Below are 21,313 nucleotides of genomic sequence, written 5' to 3'. Positions count from 1 at the left end.
AATAAATTGACGCAAATCAATAAATGTAATACACCATATTAACAGAGCCAAGGACAAAAACCCCATGATCATCTCAATAGATGCAGAAAAAGCGTTTGACAAAGTCCAACACCCGTTCATGATTAAAAAAAAAAAAAACTCTGCAGAATATTGGAGTTGGTGGTCTTTATCGCAATCTGATGAAAGCTATCTACGAAAAACCAACAGGCAACATAATACTAAATGAACAAAAACTGAAAGCTTTCACACTAAAATCAGGAACAAGGCAAGGATACCCACTGTCACCACTTTTATTCAATATAATTCTGGAAACATTAGCCAAAGCAATTAGACAAGAGAAAAAAATAAAAGGAATAAGGATAGGAAAGGAAGAAGTTAAATTATCATTATTTGCAGATGGCATGATACTATACATAGAGGACCCCAAAAACTCCATTAAATGACTTCTAGATTTAATAACCAAATTGAGTAGCTTAGCTGATTACAAAGTCAGCACTCAAAAATCAGTAGCATTCCTGTTCACAAACAACAAGCTCACTGAGAGAGAAATTAGGGAAACAACACCTTTCACAATAGTATTCCCAAAAAATGAAATACCTAGAAATCAATCTAATGAAGGAAGTAAAAGACCTTTACATGGAAAGCTACAGTACTCTTAAAAAGGAGATCAAAGAGGATATCAGAAAATGAAAAGATATCCCTTGTTCTTGGGTAGAAAGAACCAATAGTGAAAATGGCCACACTTCCAAAACTGTTATACAGATTCAATGCAGTCCAAATGAAAATACCAATAGCATATCTCACAGAATTAGAGAAAAAAAATCCTAAAATTCATTTTGAACCAGAAGAGACTTAGAATAGTAAAAAAAATCTAGGCAACAAAGGCAAGGCAGGGGGCATCACAATCTCTGACATGAAATTATACTACAAAGCTACTGTGATAAAAACAGCATGGTACTGGCAAAAAAAAAAAAAAAAAAACCAGACCTGAAGATCAATGGAACAGATTAGAAGATGCAGAAACAACTCCAAACACACTCAGCTACCTTATCTTTTGTGTGTGTGTGTGGTACCGGGGATTGAACCCAGGTCCTTGCACTTTCGAGGCAGGTGGTGGAACCACTGAGCTAAATCCCCTGCTCTCAATTACCTTATCTTTGACAAAGGAACCAAACATCTTCACTGGAAGAAAAGATAGCCTCTTTAATAAATGGTGCTAGAAAAACTGACTTTCCACATGCCAGAGATTAAAACTAGACCCATCATCTTTCACCATGCACTAAACTAAAATAAAAATGGATCAAAGATCTAAATAATAAAACAAAAACACTAAAACTGCTGAAAGTTAAAATAGGTAGAACTCTTGGAGACATTTGGTGGAGGCAAAGACTTTATGAAGAAAACTCTGATCACACAGGAAATATCACGAAGAATCAACAACTGGAAACTCACCTTATTAAAAGATGAGGTTCTTTTGCTGTGCAATAGCAAAGCCACCAACAGAGTGAACAGAAATCCCACAGTGTGGGAAAAAATTTTTACTAACTGCTCCTCAGACAAAGGACTACTGTCTAGAATATGTAAAACACTCAAAAAAAAACAAAAAACAAAAACAGAGCTCCCTCAAATTTAAACACCCAACCCAAAAACAGGCATTTGAAATGAATAGACATTTCTCAGATGAAGAAGTAGAAATGCCAAATAAACATATGAAAAAATATTCAACATGACTGGTCATTTGAAAGATGCAAATTAAATCTTGAGATTCCCTCTCAATCCAGAAAGAATGACTGCTATCAAGAAATCAGCCAATAACAAATGCTGGCAGGGCTGTGGGGAAAAAGGAACCCTTCTCTACTGTTGGTGGGAGTGTAGACTGGTGCAACCACTGTGGAAATCAGTGTGGAGATTTCCCAAAAAACTAAAACTAGAGGTTCCATTAGACACAGCTATTTCTCTTCTTGGTATCTTTCCGAAAGAATTAAAAGCATCATACCACACCCATGTTTATAGTGGCACAGTTGGTAACAGCTAAATCTTGGGAACAGCCCAATTGCCCATTAACTGATAAAGAAGATGTGGGGTTTTTCATACAATGGAGTACTACTCTGCCATTAAGAAGGGTAAACCTGAGACATTTCTAGGTAAATGGATGCATCTTGAGACCATCCTTTTAAGTGAGATAAATCGGACACACATGTTTAAATATTGCAGTTTCTCTGGTGTGAGAAACCAAAAATGGAAATAAGGGCCAAAATGTATCACAGATATTGGGAAATGGGAAGAAAATGTTCAAATGAGAATGTGAACAAGAAAGGGGGAGGGAGGAAAGAAAAGAAGGGGCAAGAAAAAAGAGAATAAAAGGAAAAAGTGGAAACAAAACTTTGATAAATAAGAAGGGAAGAGGGGTTGTAGGGGGGAAAGGAAGGGGAAAAAAGAAGAAGCAAGATGCATCATGTAACATTATGTATATCTAAAATGTACCAATAAATGTCTTGCTTCAAAATAAAAGAAAGAAAGAAATCAAATGGGAGGATCTGACAAAGTGAAGGGAGCAAGTTTAGAGAAGGATGGGGAAGAGGTGACATCAAAGAGTAGGTGACACGGGAGCTGTGGCCCTAAGGGAAGCAAAGGAGCCACTGACATGAAAACTTGAAACACCTCCAGGTGAGAGGAGAGGAGATGCCAAGGCCTGCGGTGGCTCCCTGAGGAGGGAGGACTCAGGAGGACTGGCCAGAGAAGAGGTAAGGCCAGGTCACAGCAAGGTCTCAGCAGGGAGGCCACAGGCAGGCACCAACCAGCTCTCTTCTTCAGCCTCCTGCTGCTGCCCGGCCACCTTCCTCCCACCTCCCCCCACCCAGCCCCTACCGACCCTTTGAGGGGTCAGAGCGGCCCAGTAGATCTGACCTCCTCATCAGCCACACAGCAGCACCAGAACACCCAGCCAGCCAGTTGGAGAGGCCAAGGTGGCAGGAGGAGCCATGAGTGTGTCCCCAGGCCAGTGGCCATGCCCCCACACCCACAGCTGCCTCGCCAGCCTCAGTCTTGCCAAATGCTCCCAAGAGCCATGATGTCATCTCCAAGGACAGACAAATGCTAGCCAGTTCAGACTGAAGCTGTTTCACACAAAATGAAGCCTTTTGCAATCCCCCGAAAAGTCATGCCCTGCGCTGGCACAGGGCGTGTGGAAACACACTGCTGAACACTCCACCAAGAGCCCAGTGAGCGCTAGACCAGCCCCATCCTGCAATCTCCCGTCACCTTGCTCTTTTCCTGTCCGAGCCCTGCCTACCTGGCCATGGCTGGGCCGAAGCAGGGGCCACACAGCCACTCAAGGTGGAATCGACTCAGGTTGGACCCCTGTGGCTGCACGCCCTGCACCGCACACGCCAGTCAGCAGGAGATAAATTTTGCTGGTTTCTCATCTTGTTTCAGGATGTTCTGTATTTCTCTGTGTTACAGTGTCTTTTTAGGGATGCCAATCACTGGGTGCTGGGGTTTGGAGGAATCTGAAAACTCAAACAGAGCCAATCACTCAGCTCCTAACCCAAGACCCCACTCCTGCCACTATCTGATGCTTTGTCTTTAAGCTTTCAAAGGCCCTGACAGCCCAGAAGTGCTCCTTATACTGGCCTGGAATGGGTGTTCCTGTGGCTTCTAGGTTTGGCCCCAGTTGTGTCCCTTGGGGTTGCAAAGTCGGGGCAGAGGGATCTCATCTCTGCTCCCCCCTGCTCTGGCAACAGAACTTTGACCACAGCATCCCCTGGGCACCCCCTTCCATTAACATGTGGCCCAGAGGTAACAAGAAAGGTGTCATCTACCGAAGAAGCCATCACCATCATAGGAGCAGGAGCTGCGGAACTGGTGGGACTGGCCAGACCTCCAGCCACACTCCCCACCAGCCCCAAGGTCACATCACCTTCTCAGCTGCTGCTCCAGGTTAAATGACCTTACGTTTTCCTTCTTGGGGCTGCTGCTGCCAGTCAGCATCCATCCCCCCTTCTGCTATCAGCACCCTGATTTCTAAGGAATACCTGTGGCCTGAGCCAGAAGCCCACATAATATTCATCAGAGCCGGGAGATGCAGGAAGATGGGGTCCAGCAGACTCAGCACAGTTCCTGACTCAGCTGCCCCTGCAGCTAGTCCTAGTTATAGAACTGAGGAATTGCTCTGCCTGTAAGCAAGTTAAGGCTCGGTTTTCTGACACCAGCCACAAGGAGTCCTAACTTCCCAATTTGCAAGAATAACTTTTGAGGCCTCTACCTCTGTCTTTCCCTGCATGGCTCCTTCCAGCTGTGGGCCCTCAAAGAGACACCACCTCCTTTCTAATTCTTCTGACACAGCCTGCATAGTTCCTCTCCCTGGCCTGCAGTCCTCACCCACACCACAGAGGACAGGACCAAGCAGCTCCAAGAATCTGTTTAAGAATCTCCTGGCCAAGGTGAGTGAAGGGCCAGATAACATGAAAACTGCATGAAGACAGGAATTGTTGTCATTGCTATAACCCCTGGGCCTAGAATCATTCCCAGAACACAGTAAGTGCTTTAAAAGTCTTTTTCTGGCCGGAGATTTGGCTCAGTGGTTTCGCCGCCTGCTGCGCAAGCACAAGGACCAGAGTTCGATCCCCAGTACCAAAAAACAAAAAGAAAGTCTTTTTCTGGGAATGGATGAATACATGATGTTATGTTCCTAAGGAATATATTGCCTTTAATCTACAAGTTTGCCTATTCCTTTGGGGTGTGGGAGGATTTCCCAGGAATGAGTTGGAGAGATAACGTTTAGTAGAGTGATTCAAAACAACCTCTCACCATATGGACACCTAGGCCACTTGGGCCCAAGGACCAGACTAACCCTCTCCAACCTGGCTAAGGCCTAGACACAATGCCTCGGAAGACCAGCTGCTGATGAAGACCACGGTGCTTAATACTTCCCCCCCACCTCGTGCCAGACGGAGCTCTGCCCAAAAGAACCAAGACTGAACACAAGAAGTTAAGGAGACCAGAGCATCGCCTCTGTGAGATACCCAAGGTGAGAGGCACAGCTTTCACAAAGTTTGTTACAATTTGAGAGTCACGGCTCCACAAGAACCAAACAAAGCAAAGGTCCAGTCTGAACGGCCTGAGGTTTGTGGGTTTGGAGTCCTCATAGATGGTGAGTTTGACATGGGGCACCCTGCCAGCCTTGAGCTGGGCACCAGTGCCCTGTCCTGGGAGCTGCAGTGCCTCCTGGGAGTTATCAGATGCTCAGGTGCCCTTGGCTAAGTCACCACTTTCCAATGTGACCTTGAACAAGTCCTACCTCACTAAAGAGCCCTGCCCAGATAGGGCACTGGTTATGCTTGAAAGAACAGTTCTACAGCCCCTCCCCAAAAGATGGAAAGGACACAGCCCTCTGAAAACTCTAAAATTAGCTGTCTAGACGCTATGGAAAGCAAAGTGAATGGACTTGATAATGGATAACCTGACTACTTGGCATTAGAGTCAAGTCTTCTCTCCTTTGTATTTGGCTTCTTGGGACTCCTCCCCACAAAGTCATCTGTGTTTCCTGGCCACTATCTCCCCAGTTCATGCACCCAGGGGTCTGGTGGAGCTGCCTTGACTGTCCCAACTGTGAGCCTTGGTGTGATGGTCAGGGCTGAGTCCTGGTCCTGGCTGTTCCACTCAACCTCAAGACTCCTCCCCTGACCATCAGAAAGAAACTGTTCCTTCTGCCACCACTGAGTTGGGAGGGTGGATGCCTAGGGGTGATGGGGAGGTCTCTGCCACTGTCTGTGTGGCAAAGTGGCCAGTGTCTTTGGACACATTTGAGAGCCAGGCTTGAAGCCAGCCTTACTCCTGTACTTCTCAATTTCTTCAGCCAGTGAGTCCCCTTTATTCCACTTGTCAATTTGAGTCAAGTTTCTATGCAGCCAGCACATTAACTGCTGACCTACTATGTGCCGGGCAATCAAACAGATCATCACAACTTCATCTTGCAGCTAGGTTATGCACTCCCCATCAACAGGAACAAAAGAACACACATGTGCATTAGCACATGCGCGCGCGCGTGCACACACACATACAGCCCTGGGCACACAGTAGGTACGGTATCACTACTTGCCCTCCGGAAACCTCCAAAGTGAATTAGATGGCAGCAGGCTAGACCCAGGACATCGAGACAGAATACACATGCAACCAGCTTCGAGGTCCTACTTGGTGCACATCTGGAACCGGCAACAGGAGGCCCACAGAAGTTCTGGCTGCCAGGGTAACAGAGACTAGGGCCTAACTAAGAGGAGCAACCCACCCCACCCCACTCCCCAGAGCCATCTCCAGCATCTGTCCACTAGCAGGCAGTGAGGAGGTATTTGCAGTGGAAACTCACAAGATGCTAAGCACAGCATGTGCATTCCAGTCTGGTCCACCCTGGGCACCAAAAGAACCCAGGAAGCTCAATGATCCAGAAAATCATCAAAATCAAGCTACCTCCCTCCACTTTGGAGAGTCCTCAGAAATCTCAGCACCTACACATAGATACATATTTTCCCATAGAAAAGAAAGGAAACGTGGATTCTTCCCGAGATGACCCTGGTCTTCTATATTGCTAGATTTGTTATCCAATATTAAAGAGATGTGCAGCCCAATAACAGGATAGCAGCATTGGCTCTATGTAATCAAGTCAAGGGGAGGATGATCTGTAGACCTGCAGGATTCACAGAAGGTGAATAAAATGTCAGCCACAGAAGAGGGAGGAAGAGGAAACATAAGCCACGCCTGCATTAATTCCTCCCCCCAGAAACCCAGAGCGTGGGTCCCTAAGACCAGCTCAGACCTACAGTCCATGGCTGCCACTTGCTGTCCTTCCAGATACCTGCTCTATGGGAAACTCAGAGGCAGAGGGCAGGTGGTTTAGGGAAAATCTTCACACTGCCCTCAGCCAGGCACACCCAGACTGGCCAGTCACTCCTTCTACCTGTGTGCTTCCCTTCTAAACACCAGTCTGCTAGCGGGCTGATACTCACAGTCAGCATCTTCCTGGAGACTTGCCATGGAAGACCTCTCTGCCTTGAAACACATTTTAGAGGAACTAAAAAAGGGAAACTGCTTAAAGGCCACTTCATGTCACAAGTCACAGAATTCTCTGAAGTGTTCACCTTCTCCACCGAGTTACTTTTTATCAGGCTATGTCCCGAGAGCCCAAAAAGGCCCCTGATCACAGTCCACACTAAACAAACACTTGGTGAATGAATGAATCTTCTCTTCCTAGTCACACATTAATGGAATATCTACTATGTCTGGGCATAATACATAAAACTTTTATCTTTCCCATCTTACCCCTTCCTCAGAGATACTTTGTCCAAGCCATTTCCACTTCCCACCTTATTGCAGGCACTTCTTCCTTGGAGACAAGATGAACACATGGTTATTGGGCAGCTACTATGTGCTCTAGCCACAGGCCAAGGCTATCCTGGGGTTAGAGAGGAGAATAAGACCCCAAGCTATGACATTGAGGAACACATCTTCACCCTCGAGATGGGTTGACAAACTTTTTGATCTTTGCCAATCTGGTAGGTTAAAAATGGTATTTCCCTGTGGTTTAAATTTACAGTTTTCTTATTATAAATGGAGCTCTGAATCGTTTTAAATGTTTAAGATCCCACTAGTATTTCTTTTTCTGGTTCCATTTCTGTCCTTCGCACATGGGAGATATTCAAAATATCTAACCAGCAGTGTGGTAGCAACCAATCAGAGAGGGCACTGGCCTTAGGCAGGGCAGGCATCCCGGGCAGGCTTGGCTGAGCCTCAGCCCAGCCCTTGCCTCATTTTTCTGCTGATTTATTGGCTATTTTCTTAGTGTTTATAGGAGCTCCTTACACATGAAAGAAAATATCTTTTGCTTGTGATATGTGTCTTTGGCTTGATTTATTACGGTTTTTGCAATGCAAAAATTTTTAGTTTTATGTAATTGAATGTTTAAGTCTTCTACTTTACGTCTTCAGGGCTTGGGGTTATATTTAGAGAAGCCTTCCTCACTCTGATCCTATGAAATTTTTTTAAATCTCTATGTTTTCTTTTAGTATTTTTAAGTTTTCTTTTTCTGTTTAGACTTCTGGTCCACTGGGATTTGTTTTAGCATTAGGATAGAAAGAGGGATCCAATTTCCTTTTTTCATTACAAATACCCTCTTCTTGGTCCTAATCTCAATTCCTGAACAATCTATCTGTCCTCCACTGATGTGTGAAGACACCTTTCTCATACACTAAATTCCCAGCTGGATCTGGGTCCATTTCTGGACTCGTTTCCATTCCCCTGGTCTGTCCCATACAACTTAGAACCCGCTGGCTCCAGAACAACTGATATGGTTACTGTCCCACCCACCATCTGTTTTTCAGAATATTTCTTCCTGTCTCTGCATGCCTACTTTTTCTTGGAAACTTTAGACAGCTTATCCATTTCTAAATGTAGTTCTACTGCTACTTCCACTGGCTAACATTAGGTTAACTTGGGGGAAACTGACCTACTTATGATAGATACCAAGCCTCTCCACCCAAGCATAAGCTCTGTGCTTTTATTTATTTATTTTGTGTCCTCTAGTAGCTGATTTGGTTGGTTGGTCTGTGCCCTCCACACATGTGATTGTTTCTCACCGGGTTTGTTCCCTGGCTTCTACACATTTTGTGGCTAACATCATCAGGACCATTTCTTGCTGTGTTTTCTAACTGGATGCTATCTACACACAGGAAAGCTCTAATGTGGGGGTATTAATTATCCTCAAGCCCCCGGGGCTTTTGCACTGAAGCAGACATCAAGATGCCATGTACTCTCCCTTCAGCAGAAGGAACTTGTGCCCTGTACCTATGTATTTGGCAGCCCCAGCCCCACTCTGCATGGCACAAACAGGGCCAGCACAAAAAGGCAGGACCCCCCAACCACACTTTTGGAGCAACAAGGGGGCCTGAGCCTGCACACAAAGGCAAGCCCTGGCCAGCCAATACACAAGAGCAAGGCTGGAGAGGTGCCGGCCTTCACACTGCAATCCCAGCCCTGTAACTGGGGCCCAAAGGTCACCCTGGCCGCAGCTGAACAAACCAGGGTGTAATTAACTTTCTACTTGCCTTTTTACGCAGCAGCATCTCACCTTGGCCAGAAAAGGAGGGTCTGCCTTTCATAAGGACTGGGGAACACCCCTCAGTCCTTATTCTAAAGAAGGGGCAGCAAGAAGGAGGAGCAAAATTAACCTATGTGAACACATTTTCTGCTGTTGCTATTTGAACAAATCCCCATCTGCTTTTAAGTTTTTGAAGTTAAGCATTCAAAAAAGCTGTTTCTGGTTTTTAGTTTGGAATTGTTCAAGGTCCCCAACCCGAGTTCTTGTGGTGAGCTAGTTAGACCCTAAGTCTCATCTTTACTTAGAAGCTCTGTAAATTTTCGTGAGATGCCCTAACTCTCAGAGCCTCAGTGGCTTGATGTGTAAAATGGGAACAAATGGCAAAAAAATAGTGCCACCCCAAGCCAGGCATGATAGCACACGCCTGTAATTCCTGGAGGCAGAAGACAGGAGGACTGCTGTGAGTTTGATGCCAGCCTGGGATACATAGTGAATTCAAGGCCAGACTAAAGTACATAGCAAGACCTTTTCTCCAAAAAAAAAAAAAAGTGCCACCCTAATGCAGTGGTGCACTCCTCTAAACCCTTCAGGAGGCTGAGGCAAGAGGATCACAAGTTTGATCCCAGCCTGTCTCAAAATAATTTTTTTAAAGGGCTGGAGATGTAGCTTGGTAGTAGAGCACTTGCTTAGGATGCACAAGTCCCTGGGTTCAAATCCCCAGGATCAGAGAAAAAAAACAGTATCTCCTAGCTGGGATTGTTATGAAGACCAGGTGAGGTCATGAATTCACTTAGCAAGCATGTATTAAGCACCACAGTATCCCAGGTGCTGGGCTAGAACATGACAGGGAAAAAAACAGACAGATCTTGTCTTCAGGAAGCTCAGTGGTAGTGACAGAGATGGACGATAAACACCATAAAAGCCAGTACAGAAACTGACAAAGAGCCTAGACTGAGTGTGGTCGGGGCAACAGAGAGAACAGTCAGGGGTGCAGGGCCCCAATGCCGGCAGAGGCGCACAGTGCCTGGCATGCAGTAAGTGCTGATACACGAAGAGTGTCAGGACCGCACCCCACACGGCAGCAGGGAGCAGGATGTACCTGCTTGCACATGTGCCCCCACACCAGCCTGCCAGTCCCTGGAGGCAGCAGGAACCTCATCTGCTTCAGAGATGCTTCGTCGAGGATCTTGGCCTACGTCAGAGGTCAGGGAATGGCGACTGAAGCGAGAAACCAACACTCAGCTCCAAGCTGGTCCTGAATGCAATTTCTATTCCACACAACAAGAGCCTAGAGTCCAGTGTTAGATCCCTGGGTCTTTCTACAGAGACTCCATCTGCCTGTTTTCCTTGAAAAAAGGCAGAAAAAACAAAACCAAACCTGCCAGCTGCCTAGAGTTGAGGTCAGGACCCTCCAAAAGCCATCAGGTACTCAGCCCCGGCCTGGAGTGGCACCACCGATGACAGGACCGGTGCAGACCCCTGCCACCGCTCCCTGTAGCCATGATCAGCAGTGTCACTGGGAAAGTCAAGTCTAAAATGTTCCAACAGCATGGACAGAGCACCCAACATCCTCGGGCAGTCAACCTCATTAATGTAGGCCAAAGCCATGGTCAGCCTGAATCACAGACTCTCCTTAAAAGGTGGTATTTGTTTCAGGAAGTGACAAAACATTCCATCTGAATTCAGACTAAAGGTCCACAGGCGACCAGCTTCAATGAACACAAGAAACACTGGAATCTGCCCAAGGGTAAATCAAATCTGCTTCTCTGCTGCCCCGGGCAGTTCCCAGAGATTCTTCTGAAGTCACCAAAATCCCCCAGCCTCCCAGAAGATGATGAAAAACATCCCTCCACAACCATTTATATAGCCTAAATTTGTGTGGCCAGCAATTCACAAATCATGTCAAGGCAAACATCACCTCACTCCCTGTCATGATAGTATTTGAGGCAGTGAACCCTGAACTAAAGAGGATTTCTGTCCTCAGCAATTCAGATGACCACCATATCCACTAGCCACTTCCTGCCTTGTTGCCCACAAACAATGTCTCCACTAGACACAGAAGGCTCAGCACCCTCGGAGAGTCAGCCTTATCTACTCTGTGCAAAACCTTCATCTGCTGGCTTCGTAGTCAAAACTTCACACGTTCATAGGACATAAAGAGTCACAACCACTCAGTTTTCCCACCTTAAGCACTGCTATGTGACCTGTCCAAAAGCAGGAAAATGCAGAAGACCACATTCAGAAAATGTACCGTGACAGATGCAGCATAAAAAATGGTGTGTGCTCACCATGCCAAACATGTACACGTTTGTCATCCGATGGGCAGGGGCTGGAGAGAAATAAGGAAAAATCAAACTGTTGTTGGCGACCTAAGGGTGAACAGAAAGGACTGCATTAATGTCATAAGTAAGTTTGTTTGGTATCGAGAGAGAGAGAGAATTTGATGGAGTTGCCTGAGTTCTTGAAGTCTATACCTTATGAGCCACACTGCTCCTGCCCGGGAACAGCAGAAAAGGCAGCACCTCACAGTCCAACCGGAAATAAGGGTTCCTTGTACCTCACCTCAGGCTGCTCCTTATGAATCCCATCACCCCCTTTCTGGCATGAGGATCCCCCTTTCATTGTAAGCATCCTCCACCATGGAAAATCTCCAAACCTCGCAACTCATCCCCCAGATTCTGACACCACCCTTCCCACCATCATCCCCAACTACCAAAGAAAGACAGAGAGATCACTCTGAAAACACAGTTTTAAATAAACTACATCTAAGGCCAGCTCCCAAAAACACAGGCCACCACAAAGCTCTCCTTCCAACACACCAGCCGTGAGGAAGGGTAGTGCCTACGTCATCCACTAGTGACAGCCTCTGTAGGAGACAAGAGTCATGCACACCCAAGAACACTCTTCTGAGAGGGTAGACAACAGGAAGGACAGGAGGAGCTGCCCTCAGACCCCACGTTCTAAGCAGCAGAGAAGACCTGCTCAGCTGGTAGGCTGTGATATTGTGAAATGTATATTTGGTCCCCAAACTCCAGGGGCTGAAAGTCACGTTGATCACCAATGACCAATAATCAAACCAATCGTTCCTGCACAATGAAGCCTCCATAAAGGCCCAAAGAAGAGGGTTGGGAGAGCTTTGGAGAGCTGGACATGTGGGGTTCCTGGAGGCAGGGTCAGGAAAGGGCTTAGAAGTACCTGCCCCTCTTCTGTGCCACATTCTGCGTCTTTCCATCTGAGTCTAGTGTTTCCTGTGTTCTGGGAGCCATTCTAGCAAATTAGTCCAAGCAGACAAGGGAGAATATGAACCCCAATTACAGTCGGACCCTCATGTGCACAGGTCACAACATGGAGCTTGCAACTCACATCTAAAGTGGGAAAGAGGTAAAGTTTTGGGGACTGAGCCCTCATCCTGTGGGGTCTGGAGCTACCTCCAGACAGACAGCATCAGAACTCAGTAGAACTTGAGGGCACTGTGCTGGGAGCTGCAGAATTCACTAGCTGCCAGTGGGGAGAAATCCCCACATATTTATTCACAGAAGTGTTTTGTGTTGATTGTTGTGTGAAAGAATAGAAAAAGTACTTTAGTTCCCAGACAGACCTTCCTTCAACATAAGACTCGTTTGTTTATAGAGTCTCCTGCTGGGTGCCACAGCTGCCCAGCATCCAGCCAGTACAGCCCTCTCTGGAATGTCTTTGTTGAGCTATTGAGCACCTATCATTCCTCCAGAGTGGACCCTCCATGAGGACAGCAATGTCCTCTTGCTTTGCCCCTTGTATATCATCTAGCAGGTGGCAGGGTTGGTGCCTTCCACTGAGTGCCCAATGATGAGTGTTATGGTTTAGCAATACAATGGCCCCCACAAGCCTCATGTGATTAGAAGATGATTGGATTACAGAGGCATCATAGCTGACTTCTTGTTAAGAGGTGGGTTACCATGGGCATGAAGGTTTATCTCCCTTCCCAGCTCTGCTTCCGGGGCACCATGCTGTGAGCAGCTGTCCTCCATCATGCCCTTCTGGCACATCATCAGGTCTGGGAGCCAGCCTACTGTGGCCTGAATCATGAGCCAAAATAAACCTCTCTTTCCTTAAGTATTTCATCCTAGCAACAAAGGAAGTGACTAAGACAGTGAAAGTCCAGTAGACCCATGAGCCTGGCCTAAAGAAGGCATTATTGAGTTTTCTTTTCTGTACTGGGGATCAAACCTAAGGCCTTGTGCCTGCTAAATAAGCATTCTACCACTAAGCTACATCCCCAGTATCCTCTACAGCACTTTTGTATTTGTTCTGATATGAAAGTAAAAGCCAATTTCAAGCAAAATCTTACGCTTCAGCATAAGATGAGTAGTTTAAGGTGAGTAGTTCAAGATTGGATGGGGCATCAGAGCATCTCAGGCTGACAGGCCCCAATACCAACCCTCCCTCCTTCCTCTCCACAATAGCCCCAAAGACACCACTGGTAAGGCAGGTGGAAAACCAGGGCACCAGGTGTGGGGGCATACTAGGTGTAGAGCTGTTAGGAGCAGAGTGCACACAACTCCCAGTGCTCTGCCAAGTCACCAGGTAATCCTGAGAACCTAGGTCCTGGGGAAAATAGCTCCTCACATGCCTTGTTCATGGTGGGGAAACTCTCTCAGAGTGGGTCACACCTTTACCAGGCGGTAATGAATTTCTCAGGGATGCTGTTAGGCAAGGTCACGTCTCATACTCCTTCAAGGAATTTCTGACTCCCTTTCAGTGCTCCAGGGTTTGAGGATATTCCTGGCTCCCGTGTCCCCATGGAGGTCGTTAGTGGGGTCCTGTTAGGAACAGACAGGAGATGAGTGGATACCATCAGCACCAACAGAGATGGCTGGGGACCCTGTGAACAGGGTTGCTGCAGAGTCCAGCCAGAGTTAGAAGCTACCGAGAGAAGGGTCTGCCACTGGAAAGTGAAACCCACCCAGGTCAAGGCACAATTAGCTGCCACTTCTATCTGGCACAGACCCCTGCATACAGCTCCACAGTCTCCTCCACCTACCAACTATTGCTGTCAAAGTGTGGCTCAAAGACCTGAGAATCAACCTGATCATGAGGAGCCTCAGTAGTGATGGGGGCTGAGACTCAAGACAGCACTGCTTAGTGAAGGCTGGGCCCTGCTTTAACAACCACACAGAATGGCCTCACTGCTCTTCCATTTAGAAAATAAAGAGAATCACTTTTAATTAAAAGGCCAATTTGTTGATTTATGTTTTTGGCCATGTGGATTGAACCCAAGGGTACTCTACCACTGAATTATACTCCCAGCCCCTTTCTATTTTTATTTTTTAATTTTGAGACAGGGGCTTGCTAAGTTGCCCAGGCTGGCCTCGAACTTGTGATCCTTTTGCCGTCACTGCTGCATAGCTGGGATTACAGGCATGTGCCATTACACTCAGCTAGTCGATTATTTCTAAAGTCAGTGGCAATATTTCATTCTCTTATGGTTAAGATTCTACCTCAATTTTTGGCTAAATCAAGATATACTGTGTGGCTATTATTTTCTCAAGAAGGATGAGGGTCAATAGCCCAGGTCCTGGAAAGTCTTAGCTCAGTCACCAAAGAGCTATGGGACTTTGGTAGAGGAGTCACTGCTCCCTCTTGATGCCTCAGTATTTACCTTGGAGGAAATGATGGACTGGAAAACCAAACCCATAGGTCCTTTCCTTATTAAATTTTACGATTCTAAACTAACCATTGCCTCCACCTCAGGCTGAAATATCACAAGTTTCATGTGAAAGGGGTTTGGATTACTGAGAACCAAAGGGTTCAAAAGTGTAAGAGAGAGCCTTCTCAGGACTGCTGAGAGCAGGGACTTGGTCTAGTCAGGATTGTGCAGGCACTGGTGTCACTAGAGGGCAAGTCATAGCCGTTCCACAAACACTTGGCTTCAAATTTTCAAAAAATAGGGGAAGCAAGAGCTTTGAGTTTTAATCTATTCCCTACCAGCAAGTTTCCCCCATCAGGTGACAGGTCCCCTTTAGAATACTGGCCCAAAGGTCTAGGTCCTCTCCCACAAAATAAGTATCCAAAGGTTTCATCAATAACCACAATGGAAGGAGATATCTCATGATGGTTGTGCAAGGAACACAGAAGCTATGGATTTCCTCTCTGCAAGTCTCAGAGCCCAGACATGTGTGAGTCACTGCAGCGTGACTGTCACACCCTAAAGGACACATATGCCCTTTAGTTCCCCACCCACCCCCAACACAGACACACACACAGGACACATGAAGTCCAGGTGGCTCCTAGTAAAGTAGTCATATACACCTTTTCCAAGGCCCAGTGTACATGGAGAACAGGGCTGCAATAGGTCTAACCCTTCTCTTCCTACTCAGAGTAGCCGAAAGTCAAGTGCAAAGCGGAACTGGGTCCTCTTCTGTACAGGCTGTCCTTGGCCTTTGAAAGCTCCCTGTCCCATCACAAGCCCTGCAGCAGAGCTCCTTCCTTCACGCAGCTTTCCACACTTAAGCTGCTTAACTTTGCACTAACAACCTCTTAATTGCCAGGTTTCCAAAAAGAAATCCCAAAGCCTGGGGTCCAGACCCAACCACTTATGCCCCATGTACTACAGTACAGTTAGGCGGGGACAGGGCGCCTCCACCTAATTCCTGCCTGCTGGAAAGCTGTTGCTTTTATTTTTAATTTTATTTAAAGGCGGATACAGGGTACCCAAGACACCACAATAAAATGACATTAACTGTAAAATTACATTATTAATTCTTTAATCTCACTTGAGGCTTCAAGCTGTTGCTATGTCCAATTATCCGTGTAACCACCTGTCAGAATCCCGGTGCTATTTAGCATTACCTCCAGGACAGCGGTGGGCCCGGTGGTCCGTCAGGTCTGCCAGAGACTCGAAGTCCTGCTGACAGTGATCACAGGTGTAAATTGACTCATCCTCCATGTCTTCATCGTCCTCATTTCGCTCCTCTTGACTTGTCACGCTGTTCCTGTCTTCCAGCGCACGGCTGATTTTCCGATCGCACTCTGGCTCTCCTTCTAGGCCTCCTGCCAACAGGAAGAATAGAGTCCATGTCAGCTGATGGGGTCTTGGGAAAGGGTTTTAAAAGAATTGCCCGGCATTTATTAAGATACATTTAATTACTCTACCTCCCGGGGTCCATTATTCTTGACACCTCTCAGTATATTAATATATGGGGGTTTTTTGTAGCATGTGGTGCCATAATTCTCAACTAGATTTTTTAATTTGTGGCACAAATCTTCTAGGGGGATTTCCTGTCATCTTTCCTCTGTGCATGGCTGCTGGGGGTCATGACCCCTTGGAAGGTGAAAATGCTTTAGCATTTGTCTCCTAAAAACCCAATTTTGTTACACACCCCTCTGGAGCCCCCATCAGCTGCATCTAACACACCTCAAAACTTGTAGTTTTCCCCAAAGCTTTGCAGTTTAGAACTGGGAGACATCTTAGCCTCTTTCACCCTCCGCATATCATCCCACCCAGTGTAGTGATGTTAGCTCAGTTCTTTGCAAAGATGTCTTAATTTTGGACTAAAGTAAGTGCATGTGTTTGAAAGACCCTGTATAGTCAAATCACAAGCTTAAATGTGCCCAGTTCCTCACCTGTGACCTGGGTGCTGCCTAGAGTAAGAACTAGCTGTGGAATGATAGGGCCAATTTTTTTTTTCATTGGGCCAATTTTTGAAGAAATAAAATACCTACTCTGTACTTGGCACTGTGCAGATGAGTGATTAACCCATAGATAAAAGTGATTTAATAATCATAATGATGCCTTGCATTTATGGAATACTGTGCTTTTTCAAAGCCACAGTGATATATGCTTAGCCCCATTTCAGTTACATACATCACAGAGCTAAACGGGACCTCAAGAGATAATGTGGTCCAGCCCCCTGCAGAGAGGGACAGCTTTAAGATTCCTAAGTCACAGGTAAGGCGCCCAGTGAGCAGCCAGCAAGAGCAACACTCCAGCACCCTCCAGCCACTCAGCTCAACATCCTGACTCCTTGTCTAATTCACTTCCCACACATCTGTGGGAAATGGAGCACAGCCTCAATCTTAGAGATTAATAGGACACATCGAGAACTTGTAAATCAAACTGCAAAAAAAAGCACAGTGAATCTAATATACAGAATATATCAGCAATCCTAATAAATGTCAGCTGATTAAACTTGCCCATTAAAATACAAGGACCCTTGGAGTGGAAAATCAAAATGTGTGTTGTCTCTTCCCACATGCACTTGTCCTGGAAAACAGTTACCAGTCTAAAAACTAGCAGCACCGATGGAAATCAAACAAAGAGATCTCCATTATATGTAAATATATTTATGCAAATGCATATGCAAAAGTGTGCACAGATGTGCATGTGAGTGTGTTTATATGTGTATGTCAGTATACACATAACATCACAGTTACAAAAAAAGGCTTAACTCACAACCTTTAAACCCCAAAGGGCCTGTTGCCGGAGCAAAAAGAGAGACACGAAGCTAAGAATGCATTCTATCTGAGGTGGAAACCACAGTCTTATAAATGTTTCAATTTAGGAGCACATAATATTATTAAGGGCTCTATTTCTCCTGTCTGCACAGAACACACACTTCCAAGCACCCAACATCAAGAACCTGGGAACACAAATCAGCTCATCGGAGGGCCAGCTGCTGCCTTCTGTGGCGGAGAATGGTGCATGACACGCCGCGGAGGCAGTAAAAATCAATGTTTCCATTTGTGGCCCATCAAAACATCTCTCTTCTTACCAATTAAGGGATGTACAGTTTTTAGGTTCTTTTATTATCAGAACAAGCAAACTCCCAGCAATACAGAAATCCCATTAAAAGCCAGGCAGCATATTTATCTCAGGGAATCTGATCTGCTGCAGCGGCAGCAACAGCAAGAAATAGAAAGCAAAGAAATGAGAAATATCATTTGGAGCCTTCAATATTGTAAGTCATCACACAACGATGGTTACACAGTCAAGCGCCTGAAATTCCTAGTTTACTGTCTTTTCCCTTAATAAAAAAATGTTCTGTAGAGGATAAAAAAGAATCATAATTCCAGCTTTATCTACTACACTGACTCTCCAGATAATAAGTTATATTCTGCACCATGCTTGCGCTACTTTACTTAACACACAATTTAATGGATATATTTAAATTATCCCCTTGTTGTTATTTTTTTGCCATACTTACTTGGCAGTACTTTCTATAATAGCTCATGTAATCCACAACTGGAACCACAAACATTACAATGCATTTGATCTCTTTAAATCTGGTACATCCTGTTGACTTGGGAGTAGATAAATCAGAATGTCAACTCTCTGGTTTTTATAAGGCAAAAACCCATAAAGTCTTCCAAGAGTATAAATCTGTTTTAAGGAACTGTCACTTCCCCTACGTCTGGCTGCTAATGGGAAGGCAGGGTGGCTATGCAGAAAGGGGTGGGGAAGCGGGAGGGCTGAGAGGAGGTGGAAGGCAGCTTGGAGAGGCAAAGGCTTGGGCCTCATCATTTGGCTCCCAGGGGGTCGAGAGCTCAGCCAGCCTGACCCTCAGGAAGGTGAAGCCAGAGGCAGACTCGATGAAGTTTTAGGGGACGAGACTTCTCTAAAAATCCAGTCCCCAGGGCCCTTCTACGAACTCCAAAGTGTGCAGGACCTTGAGATCAAAAAGCCCTCCACCCTGGGCAGGTTGGACTACTTGCAAGGCTCAGTCATGCTCAACGGTATATTATTTTTCCAACTGCAGAAGATAAAACTGAGGATCTGCAAGGTCACCCCAAAGTCATGCAAGGAAGAGAGCCTACGCATTCTAGTGTTAATTGTGCAGCACACCTTTCACCTCCTAGGGACCTCAGCTCTAGTCGCTCAGGATTAAAGGTACCAGTCCTGCCTGGAGCACTCTCTGGGATCTCTTCCTTCCCTAGCCCACGCTGAGTTGGTGCTGGAGGCGGGAGAACTGGACTTCCCTACTCCTTTGATCCAGCCCCGTCTGGTCAGGGTTGCCCTTTCCAGCTGCAGAAGTCCACACCCGGTTGCCTTCCCTGAGCAAGCACGGAGCAAGCAGAGGCCAGAGGCAGAGCATCTGACCCCGTCTAAGTCCCCAGACCAAGCGCTGCCTCGTGTTTCCAAAATAGTGACCTCCTGGACTTAAACTACATTTGACCCATGGCCCCTCCAGCCACCCAGGCCCAGTGAAGTGAAGTCAGCAGGCTGGGAGAAGACTGCCAACTTGCTTCTGCTCTGCAGAGACCTCAGAGGCTATGAAGAACTTCCTGAAAATAGACTTCATGGCTCCCTTCCCTACCACCCTACCCCGGCTCTCCTAGAGGCTGTGAGCAGCAGCTTGAAGACTCGTCCAGAAAAGGCCCAAGCTTGAGGCCCTCTCCCTCATGGTTATGTGCACAGGATGAGAAGCCAAACTGGCTCAGAAAATGCTGGCCTCTCCATCCAGGTGACAAAGCTGTCACCTCCCACTCTCCCCTAACAACCCACAGTGTGGCTGTTTGCCAGTTTGCACATGTTCAATCTTTTGCTCAGCATCTACCAAGAGCGGCCAGCATAGACCGAGCACTTGCTATGTGCCTGGCTCCTTCCAAACACAGCCAGTCTGTCCTATGAGCTGTCACCATCGTGTCCCAATTTTACAGGTGAGGAAACCAGAGCTCTGTGAGGTGACAAAGCTTAATCTGGTGGCAGGATCAGGTTTCAAGCCCAGGACATCTGACTCTTAACCACACTGCCACAGTCTCCCACAGCAGAGACTTAATGAAAAAAGAAGCCAGTGTTGGAGAACTTGTAAACCCCACCAAAGTCAAATGTGGGGTCCTTGTTATGGTTGCTAAGGCTCCACAAGGGCTCTGCTGACCTCTCCATCATATCCCTGCCCTGCACAGACCTTTCAATTCCTTTAACTGAGCTTCATGCTCCTATTCCCCACCAAGAAGATTCCCCTAACTCTTCACCCAGACTCAGGGATCACCCACAGGCTTGCCGCAGTGTCAGGCAGATTTTCTTTCCCCTAGCTCCCTCCCTTTGTTGTCAGGGCACTTGGCACAATGTGTACTCATACTTTTGAGGGCTGATCTCCCAGCTTTGTCTCACTGGGGCAGACTGCAGTTTTCAGAGACAGCATCAATACTTTCTATCCCACCTGCTCTTCCGTGGTGAGCCTTTGATGCCCCCATCCACAGGAGGGATATAATTCTCCTCCACACCTTCCTTCTGAGTTGGCTAGCCTTAGTGATTTCTTGACCAAGAGAAGGCAACAGAAGTGATGTTCAAGGCTTCTGAGTCTCGGTCAGAAGGCCTGGATCTCCTTGTCTCTTGAGACACTCCTCCTGGGAACGCAGGTACCAGGCTACGAGAAGCCCAAGCCATATGGAGAGCACATAGAGGCCCTTCATCCAGCAACCCCAACAGGGCTCCAGCACCAACTGGCAGCCATGGGAATGCGCCATCCTGGAAATCCAGCCCAGACAGGCATTCAGATGACACCTGCTATATGACTACACAAGTACAAGAGATCTACGTGAGCCTGTCAACCAAACCCTGTCAACCCACAGAATGGTGGGAAATAACAGATTGTCACCTTAGGGCCCTCAATTTGGAATGGTTTGTTACATAGCTATAGCTAGCAGGAGCATGCTCCTCAGATTGCAGGCTCAGTGAGGCCAGGTGCTCTGTTGGTTTTTGCTCAGTACTGTCTACCCAGGCCCTGGTGCTCAGATGGACAGGACAGTGCCAAGTAAATGCTGAATAAGTAGACAAATGGATTCATTTCAAAGAAGTAGGTCCCAGTATCCACACAGATAGGGATGGGGAGGAAGGAGGGTTGTAGCATGTTTATTGCTAGATTGTTAAGTATTAAGTTGAACCACATGAAGATGCCACTTTTGGTGGGGGGGGGTGTCTTTTATTTTCTTTTTTGAGACAGGGCCTTACTATGTATAGTTCAGGCTGGCGCAGCACTCACTCTGTAGAGTCCAGGCTGGCCTCGAACTTTCAACAATCCTCCTGCTTCAGCCTCCCAAATGCTAGGCTCACAGGTGTGCATCACCATGCCCGGCTAAAGATGCCACTTTTTAGGTATAAAAAAAAGCCAAATATTAGCTTCTCAAATAGTTCAATCAAACATGTATAATGGGGCTGCTGTCTCACCAGCTTCTTCCTGACCAGCAGACTGCACAATACCACACCCTGTAAAGCCACAGCCCCTGAAGGGACAGGCTTGGAAGGCT

General features: G+C 46.6%; 1 protein-coding gene across 7 annotated transcripts in view; it reads right to left on the bottom strand.

The window, feature by feature from the left end:
- The window catches only part of Znf423 (zinc finger protein 423), a 319,020-nt gene that overhangs the window by 202,644 nt on the left and 95,063 nt on the right, over positions 1–21,313 (bottom strand). For 3 of the 7 annotated variants that reach the window (XM_087206814.1, XM_087206799.1, XM_087206804.1), the window contains exons 3-4: positions 15,917–16,117; positions 11,377–11,457 (exon numbers count right to left, since the gene is read on the bottom strand). In XM_087206814.1, the coding sequence (XP_087062940.1) occupies positions 11,377–11,457; positions 15,917–16,117 (282 nt within the window). Of the gene's footprint in view, positions 1–7,001; positions 11,323–11,376; positions 11,458–15,916; positions 16,118–21,313 lie in introns of those variants that run through there. The other 4 variants (XM_021260944.2, XM_004847959.4, XM_021260945.2 and 1 more) reach the window with 3 other exon arrangements.

This window comes from Heterocephalus glaber, unplaced genomic scaffold (genome assembly GCF_053883595.1).
Source record: "Heterocephalus glaber isolate CG9 unplaced genomic scaffold, H.glaber_assembly_v1.0 deba00000071, whole genome shotgun sequence".
Classification (NCBI taxonomy): Eukaryota; Metazoa; Chordata; class Mammalia; order Rodentia; family Bathyergidae; genus Heterocephalus; species Heterocephalus glaber.
This window is presented reverse-complemented; position numbering and strand designations above follow the sequence as displayed.